Source organism: Denticeps clupeoides, chromosome 4 (genome assembly GCF_900700375.1).
Source record: "Denticeps clupeoides chromosome 4, fDenClu1.1, whole genome shotgun sequence".
Lineage (NCBI taxonomy): Eukaryota > Metazoa > Chordata > Actinopteri > Clupeiformes > Denticipitidae > Denticeps > Denticeps clupeoides.
The window spans coordinates 29,933,938-29,943,527 of record NC_041710.1 but is presented as its reverse complement, the minus strand read 5'-3'; the positions used below and the strand labels follow the sequence as shown (position 1 = coordinate 29,943,527).

Sequence of the window (9,590 nt, the reverse complement as noted above, 5' to 3'; positions counted from 1 at the left end):
GGGCTCACTCACAATCATTCATAAGAACACAGCCATGAATAAAGAATGGTACAAAACCTCCTCCGACAGCAACTTCTCCCAACCATCCAAGAACAGTTTGGTGAAGAACAATGCCTTTTCCAGCATGATGGAGCACCAAGCCATAAGGACAAAGTGATAGGGCATTTTTGTAATTCCATTAAAACGAGAATGACAAAATATTAATTGTTATTCGGCTGCACTGTGGCACAGTGGCTATCGATGTGGCCTCGCATCTCCAGGATTGTAAGTTTGAATATAGCCTCAGACTTTGTGTGTGGAGGTTAAAGTCTCACCGTGTTGCTGCAGGTTTCCTACCAGCACACACACTAGGTGAATTGCCTGTAGGTGTCAATGTATGAGTGAAAAGGGTTCTGCGCCCTGCCACAGGGTCCCGGGATGGGCTCCGGCAGCTGTGACCCTGTGTAACTGGACAAAACAGTTACTGAGAGTACCATGGGCTTAATTTTTTAAAAAGTAAATTCATATATCTGTTCTGGCATGTGATCAAGGGGTGTCGAACTATAATTTACATAAATTAATATCTTTCAAATAGTAATTTCTGGAGCTAGGCATTTTTTTGGGTCGACGTGGAATTTCCTGTCAGGTCCCGTAGCGACTACTGATTTTTTCACGTTATGTTCCCTCTGGGGCAGGGCATTTGTTTGCAATTTGTGACTTCTATGTGTTAGATGAGCCACATTTACAGCAAGTGGTGGAAGATCAATGGGAAATAAAATTTAAAAAGTGAATAATAAAAACAAACACACAGAAAAGCATTTCAACTCTTTTACTGCACAAATTGTACATGGTATGAACTGAACCGGTAGAACATTAGGCAGCTGTGGGATAAATAATCAATGAAAAACATTTACACATGAAGAAAATGCCAGTGGCCAGGCGTGGGTCTGTCTTTGAAGACAAATGAGCTTTGAAAGACAATAAAACAAAAATGGTCAAATTGACGGTGATTTTTCTGTTAATGATGTCAGACAACTGATGCTTTCTTCCACAATATGCCAACAATTTCAAAACTGCTCCGCTTCAATAATATAAACCTCTTCAATCAATACCAATTGAATATTTTGACATCCTTTTCAAAGAGTATAAGTTCAAGATGAATTCTTTACAGTTTATTCTGTAATATATATATTTATATACATAGAAAATCTTTTTAACTTATTTTCACGTAGAAAAGAGAATTGGGGGGGGGGAACAAAAAACAGGCAAAACTGTTCACCCGTCTGGACCCTAAAGCCGGTCCCTCATTAACCCCCCATCACGCATTCAGGGTCACACCCATCACTCCATTTCTACCAGGGGACAAATTCAAGTCTCTTATCAGCGGCTCTACAGGAGTAATGAAGGAGGTCACGACAGGCCTCAGGGTCTCATCCTGTACGTAGGGGCGGGGGGAGCAAGGGAGCAGGAGTCAAATGTGAGCCCTCCTGCTGATCATGTGAGGTGTAGCTGAAGTGTTGGTTGGGGCGAGGAGGAGGTGCAGAATTACTTTCTAATAAGTGCAAATACCAACATACAGCTGGCACCAAAGCTCTGGGTTCAGTCTAAACTGAAAAGTCTGAAAAGTCCAGAAAGACAAAGCTGAAGGAACATAAAAAGAGGACGGGGGTGTTAGGCCGGGTCAGACAGAACAGAAAGAGGGAGAAAAAGACTATAGCAAGTTGTCATTAAGTATGACACAGAAAGTATTGCATGGCCCTAAAGCGCACACAGGTCTTACAGACTAACAAATCCCTGATTAAAGTGCCTCAGTAGCGTTGGGGTAAGGGCACAGCAAAACTGAGGATGGTTGACTGGATGGTGTGTGTCTGGTTCACTCTGCTTGTGTGGTAAACTCAATGTGTGAGGTTCAGGCTGTGGCAGTTTCACTTCACAAGTGCGCGTCCACACACACGCACACACACAAAGAGAGAGAGAAAGAGAGAGGAGGTCAGCAAACTAGTCTGCAAAAGGGGTTCGGTCAGGAAAGGTCTCCGCGCAGGCAAAATAAGTGCCTCCCTGCTTGCAGGGGCTAACGGAGTGATGCTGGTTTCAAAAGACCACAAGGTCAACAGCCTGTCCGGCCATTGGGAGCAGCTCCAGAATAGCACTAGCTACTGCACTCCGCACTGAAGCAACCGGTTTCCCATGCTGGGGGGGGAAATGTTTTTTTTTTTTTTTCTTACATCTGACTGCATGTGTGTATTGAGTGTGTGTGAGATATTAGGTCTTCATTTCAATCAACCCTGCTGTCTCTTGCTCACTTTGATAGAGACAGCATGTGTGTGTTCTGCTGTGGCCTCGCTGTGTGACCCAGTGTAGTATGTCCAGTGTCTATGAGCGCAACTATGTGGTGTGTGTGTAAGGGTATAGATGGATTACACAGGAGTCTAGTTAAGTGTGTGTGTGTGTGTGTGTGTGTGTGTGTGTGAGAAGTTCAGGATGACATGCACTGCACATGGTCAGGGCCCCCGTCCTCTTCATCTGAGGAGTCTGGAGAGCTCCATGACTCGTCTGTCTCTCCCTCTGCTTCCCCTCGACGAGTCTGAGGACCAAAACCAGACAAAATTACTAACAATGTGATAAAACAAAAAAGTTAAGGTGGATAGTTGGTTTGACACACACACACACACACACACACACACACACACACACACACACATACATAAAAAGAAAATAGAACATAATGGCTGTTAGTAGCCTAGTGGATAAGACACTGGCATATGAACCAGAAAACCACAAAGTCCCAGGTTCAAACTCCACTTACTACAATTGTGTCTGAGTGTCTCCAGGTAGACTGTCCCTGTCACTACTGATTGTAAGTCACTCTTGGATGTAAAAAGTAAGCACAAGAGAATTTTATCAAAAGACAAGTGAGTTCATTTTTTTTCAAGAAAAAATGCAGACACGACTTCCTGTCTGCACCAAACATTGTGGTTGATAAATGGTGTTGTTGCAGTCATTTCAGCAAAGGCCCACCCAACTTCCTCCTCGTCCTGCCTCTCTACTCCTCATTTGCATTTAAAGCAACAGACATCTAAACGGCGCATGCTACAGAAATCTCATTGGGGGACTGGATCAGTATGGCTGAATTTCAGAAAGAGATACTTCAGATACAGTATCTCTTTCTGAAATTCAGCCATACTGATCCAGTCCCCCAATGAGATTTCTGTAGCATGCGCCATTTAAATGTCTGTAGCTTTCATAGAAGGGAACCTTTAAGCATCACCTTGGACCAAAATGACAGATTAGGGCCTTGCATCCAAATTCATTAAATGATGTGATATCCCCTCGCAAGTTCAATTACATGAACCAGGATGGTAGTAGCATAGTGTGTAACATGGTCGACTATGAACCAGAAGACCACAAAGTCACAGGTTCAAACCCCACTAACTATCATTGGGTTGTTTGGAGTTCTTCCATATTCCATCTTACCCTCTGTGGCCGGCGGTTTCTCATGTAACTCATGAGGAACCACAGCAGCTGCGTGTCATACTGGTCGGCATGGCGAACACTGTCTTCATCACGCTCATGTTTATTCTTCTTCATCACCTGCACAACAAGCATTGATTATAATCATCAGTCCACAGCCCCCTGACTAATGGAAATTCTTGGTTGTCCAGCACATCACACGGATGCACCAATGGACCTCACCCTTATTGTTGAGTTCCTCAAACCCTACTTATATTTATTCATTCAATCCTGCTACAATCTGGAAATATTAACATCTATGCATACTTGTACTCCTACACATGAATCACATTCTTGCACAACTCGCTTTACTTTTTTCTGAATATCTGCACATTCATACCATTTTTCATATTGAAGGTATTCTCCATGTCCTTTTATTCAGTCCTAGTCTAATTGTCTTTCTCTTTTCCACACCACTACTAGTACTTCATTTTGTATTGTTGTGTCTCTGAAGTATTAAAACCCCACCCACGCTGTGATCTGTCTTGTGCGCTGTTGTACGTACGGTCGTGGAGAATGATATTTCGTCTCACTGTATATGTATTTGTGTGTTGTTGAGACAGTGAAGCACTACTTACTAACTGAGGGCGGTCGGTGTCATACTATTCAGCATGTCAGGGGGAAAAAAAGTCAGTAATGGAATGACAGGTTCTTGACCTAACTATTGCTCAGCCCTATGATTTCAAAGCAGGTGTAATGATCTTAAAATCCCCATCCCAAAACCCCCATCTGGAGCATGTCGGGAATTTTTGTACCTCTTTAAGGCCTTTTAGTCCAGTAGGTGTTTCTGAAGTCGGTGCCCATAGCTTCACATCGTGATCCAGTCCACTGGTGGCTAAACCAGGCAGATGTGGGTGTGGCTCCAGACAATTTACCTTCAAGTCAAACGCAGAAAGGAAGAGTGACAAATGGCATTTCTTCTGACATCAATTTAAGGAAGGACAGTAACTCACCACTCCTCCTTTATCGCCCTCCATGAACTGGACAATGCGAGCAGACTTCTTGTCCCAAATGTAAATGTGTCCACAGTCGCTGCCGCTTACCACAAACTCACTGCATGGCCCATAAAAGTTGACCCCCTTGACTAAGATGCGCGCACAGACACACACACACACACACACACAGACACAAAAGTAATCATTAAAACTGAACCAAAACATGCACAGACCCAAGCTGAGGTGTTCAGCATCCTATTTTAATGCAATTTTTTTTTTAATTGAAAAGGTAATCACTTGCTGCGTCATGTAATGAACCTAATAACATTTTTACTGATAATATATAACCTTGTTGGAGTATAGCAAGTGTATTGAATTACTACAACAGTAATAACCACGGATATTAAAATTAAACAAGTAAACAGTGTTGGTAATGGAATACAGCAATATTTTTGTTACACCTCCAAAACCCATTTTATATTTATAATTTATAAGATGCCACAATATTTTTCCCCAATAGCGTGGCACTTCAGTACCTGTAGCATTGTTGCGATGGCCCTTGTATCTCCTGCAGTAGTCGGCTCCATTGCTGTGGCTGGAGTCAAACATGTAAATGTCCTCATCGTTGTAACTGGCTAAAAGCTCTGAGAGGAGAGAGGAGAAATGCTGCAGTATGTCACAGTATGTCTGTAATCGGGCTTCGGAAAAAGATGGTATGTTACCTGAACCATCATGGCTGTACACCAGACAGGTGATATTTGTTTTGGAATCACTGGACACCAGATGATCGGGGCAGAACTTCTTCAGAACCCCATTATTGTCATTCTCATTGATCTTTCGCTGATCATAAATCCTACCAGAAAGGGAAGAGACAGTGAGGACAATTTAATAGAGACCTTAAGAGAGATGGAAACATTTCTTTGGCCTCACCTCACGTACTGATCCCTCCCCCCGACAGCGAAGTGGTGCGTGTTGGCCGGGTTCACAAAGATAGTATACAGACCCACTTTCTTGTCGCCCTCCTTAACCACCACTAATTTACTGAGGACAGAGAGTCTTGGAGTCAGACAGACAGACAGACAGACAGGTCTCACAGGTATTATAATATTTAGCATGAGTGAGAACTCACTTTGCAGGCCGATCAAGCCTCAGATCGATGCCAAACACAACAGCATCTTCTCCGGCAGACAGAAATGAGCAGGGAGAGTCTGGCTCCAGGGCCAACTGGGGGGAAAAAACCCAGCAAGTCTCTTTTCACAGAGGAAAACTAGGAGTTGGTACAGACCTGGTGAGGGCGCCACCTTGATTGAATCAAAAGCCTTTTAAGAAATGGTCTGCATTTTGATGGGTTACAAAAATGTTCACGCCACTCACAAGGCACCAGTATTGGTGCTGTCAATCAATTTGTCAATCAAAGTTTAAATTTCTATTGTTTGATAGTATTGTGAGACACATGTTTAACTGCTGTGTGCACCATTAAAAAAAATATAATACAACATCCTAAAGGTCAGATCCCAGGACCCCAATGAAAATGGCGAGACCATTACAGTGTGGATCCCACTTTTCCTGACCCAAAGGCTGTTTGTTGAGATTCACAGACCAGCTTTGAGATTAGACACCTAGAGGGGGAAAAAAGCACCTTGTGTGCTGCACCCTTGTGCTGTGCCACTTTCTTGGTGTTCTTACAACGCTGAGTGGCAGACAGTTCAGCCACCCGGATCTGCCCGTCACGGGCACACATGGCCAAAGTAGAGTCACCGCTGTGAGGGAGGAACTTGGCCTGGAAACAGAACAAGAGAAGAGGCAGTAAGGACCCGGTCTTCAAGAAGCCATTCCAGTCGGCTCCTGCCCTTACCTGGAAAACGTTACTCTTGTGGCCACTGTCGAAGACTAGTTCATCACGACGCCTCGCCCAGTCCCAAATCACCACGCGCAGGTCGTCACTGCCGGAGGCCAGGCGGGTGCCCGAGGGGTTAAAGTGCAGGGTGTTGACGCAGCCCGAGTGCTTCTCCAAGCGGCCCTGGAGCTCCAAGCGCTGGACCAGCCCCCGCGACCCACACACGCGGCGAACAAACTGCTGCGAGTCCCTGCCGATCTCCCGGGCACGGAGCGAGGGCACCGCCTGCCACGCGAGATGGCCCAGGTCGCGCAGCTCCGCCCCCAGCCACTCCTCCATGACCTGATCATCCTGCTCCTCCTCCAGCTCTTCCTCGTCGTCCTCGTCGTCTTCGTCAGAGCTGGAGCTGGAGGAGCGGCGGGCGGTGCCACTGCTGGGTCTGTTCCTCTTTCTTCCGGCTCGCCTTCCGGACGTGCCGTCCCTCTCCTCTATGGCCCTCTCTCTGCTCCCACCTCCCTCCTCCGTCAGGGAGTACAGCCCGCTGCCGTCCATGCTGTCAGTGTCTTCCTCCCCCTCCTCCTCCTCGCCTGGTGCTCTCTCCTGCTCGGCTTCTGGCTGCCCGTCCTCTGCACCAAGAGCACGACTTGAATCTGCTGCGGAGGAGAGAGTTAATCAACAGATGAGTGCCGTTCCAGCCCCCAACCAAGTTCTAATACAGAAGTACACAGTGCGCAGTCCCTTAAACTGACTCGTGGGATTAATAACATAACACAAACTTAAACCGCCAACCCCTATGGATCATATCATGATCATCAACGTAATCACCCAGCCCTGGGTTCCAGTAAACTTCATAATGAAAGATCACTGTGAAGACCAAACACTGGACTGGCGTGCGTGGCAGGAAAAACACATGGCCTCTTGAATGACAGGGAATTATAAATAAATTACTGTAAAATATATTTTCCGGACACACGCACTACAGTTGTATTTAACAGCAAAACTAAAAAAAAACAAAAACGAGTGACCACCTGAGTCGGAGGAGGGCTGGACTTCATTCCCCGCCCTCAAACCCTCGCCAGATTCCGGGTCCTTTGAGTCACCTTCATGGAAAAAAGAAGCAGCAAAACCTACTTACGCCATCTCAGCCAATAGTATCAAGCCACTATAGACACCTGATGACAAACATGACAAAAGCTGGCAGACTGTCTCACCCTTGGTTCCGCTGGACTCACTGCTGGCGTCTGCCATTCTCGCTCACTCCTCCGGTCTCCCTTTCAACGAGAGCGGAAGGACATTTTTAAAAACACTACATCATCATGCAAATACACTAAACCTTCTGGGAAAAGGTACGAAACATTCGGCCCTCGGTACATATTCAGAAAATTGTTATACAACTATCATATGTGTGCGCATTTTAAATCGCCCGTCGGGGCCTAATCAAGTTCTTTGAATTGATTTGATCGCTGCCAGACAGTTGCAACAGCTTCATTCCACAGGCCACCTCCTGTATTCACAACCTCTCTCAATTACAGCGGTATTTGCACATTTACGGCATTTATCAGGCGCCCTTATCCAGAGCGACTTACAATCAGTAGATACAGGGACAGTCCCCCCCTGAAGCAACTTGGAGTTAAGTGTCTTACTCAGGGACACAATGGTAGTAAGTAGGATTTGAACCTGGGTCTTCTGGTTCATAGGATACTACCACCTATTTTTTTACTCTGCACATTCTTTACTAATTTCACTGTTTTTTTTATGCTGCCTGTGTCCCATGTTCGCACTTTACTGTGTCGCACACGTGTACATTATGTCAGTACGTAACGTTGTTTAAATGTTACATGCAGCACGTGGTTTCGTTTCACCGTGTAGCTGAAATGACAACTCGATGGCAGTGAATGAAGTGTGGGACGGGGACGGGGACGGGGACTCTACTCGTTAATAAACTGTCAGCCTGTTGACTGCCCGGCTTTCTTTAATTATCCCGCCGATCTCTGGCGAAGCCTGTTCTTCTGTAAACTGATATGGCTCGACTATTTAAAAAGAAGTGGCACTTTCGATTCGTCCAAACAGCTGCCACAAGCAAAGGCGACATAAAGAGTTATTACGACCGACCCTGGACTAGTCAACCCGGCTTCATTCCACGAGACAGGACTAGTTAGGCACTGTAATCCATCGGCCTGTCTTTAATGCTAAACGCGACACGTAACGTGTCACCTGTCGGGCGACATGGCAAGATGGGGCTGATTAATTCGCCAGATTGGCCTCCGCGTCCCACTGACGACCGGGGACAACACGACAGACGGCCGCAGAACACGGTGATGCCCCGATAATCCATCTCCCCCCGCGGCGCAGTCGACACGGGCGGCCGCTACCTGCTGCAGGCCCGCGCCGAGCCGACCTCCGATCCTGGCGCAGGATTTCCGTCCCCGACCCGGACTTCAGGCCACTCGGCTGGCAGCAGAGGGGACAAGGCGACGCCGCATGAACACGCCTGGGAGCAGAGTCGCGCAGACCTAGCAACTCCGCTGTTTCTCCTCGGTTTGTTTTTGGAACTTTAACTCTTTCCGTTTCCGGCGAGCGGCGGTGGTAGAAGTTGGGTGCCGTCGCTGACTCGGGACCAGCTTACCGCGACCTGACAGCGGCCTCAAGCGCCATGAGAGCGGCGGTGAGGCTGATCCCAGATCGGCGGGAGAGCGCAGCGCAGCCAGCGCCGCGCAACACCGGAAGCAGCTCGCAGCATCAAAACAACAGCCATGCGAAATTAGTTCATTTTTAAAAACGACGCCACCTACATTATTTCTTGCTTATTTGTTCCTTTGATGTGTGGAAATTTGCAAACTGAGGCATAATGAGATGAAAATATCCAAATTACGACCACACGGTGTCAGGACAAGACTTATTCACATGCACCAATTACAGCACTATGACAGATGACATTCTTTTTGTTTGGCTATAGTCATGAAAAAAACTGCCCTTGAGAAAGTATTCAGATCACTCTTAAAAATTGTGTAGGATTTGAATGAATGCTGAGAGCTCAAGTGCAAAAATTAAGTTGCTACTGATCGTCTTCCAGAAGTTCACCTGCTGATCCTGAGCCAGGATGCTAACATCGGTTCACATTTAGAACCCAGTACATTTTATAAACCATCCGATCATACTAACGCAGGACGCCATAATAGAAGTATAACAAAAAAGAATGGTTTGAACAAGCCCCATTCATGTTCAAGTTCAGTTTATTTATAGCGTACAGCCAGTTGGCCAAGGTGCTGAACAAGGTAATGCCTACATAACCGCTAAGAACAGATGAAAGTAAGCATAAAACATAAAAT

The 9,590-nt window shown here is 46.2% G+C and overlaps 1 protein-coding gene across 2 annotated transcripts; it reads right to left on the bottom strand.

Annotated features, from left to right (window-relative positions):
- Positions 1-793: 793 nt before the first annotated feature.
- On the bottom strand, positions 794-8,853 carry dcaf8 (DDB1 and CUL4 associated factor 8). 2 transcript variants are annotated; one of them, XM_028975512.1, is made up of 13 exons: positions 8,634-8,853; positions 7,473-7,532; positions 7,290-7,361; positions 6,280-6,914; positions 6,064-6,204; positions 5,554-5,648; positions 5,355-5,465; positions 5,147-5,277; positions 4,961-5,068; positions 4,443-4,573; positions 4,245-4,364; positions 3,454-3,570; positions 794-2,563 (listed from the first exon to the last, which is right to left on the bottom strand). In XM_028975512.1, exons 2-13 carry the CDS (start codon positions 7,507-7,509, stop codon positions 2,456-2,458), a joined length of 1,806 nt encoding a protein of 601 aa, XP_028831345.1. In that variant the 5' UTR covers positions 7,510-7,532; positions 8,634-8,853; the 3' UTR covers positions 794-2,455. The 2 variants fall into 2 exon arrangements, with proteins under 2 accessions (XP_028831345.1, XP_028831346.1); XM_028975513.1 differs by having other exon boundaries at positions 6,280-6,911.
- Positions 8,854-9,590: the final 737 nt, after the last annotated feature.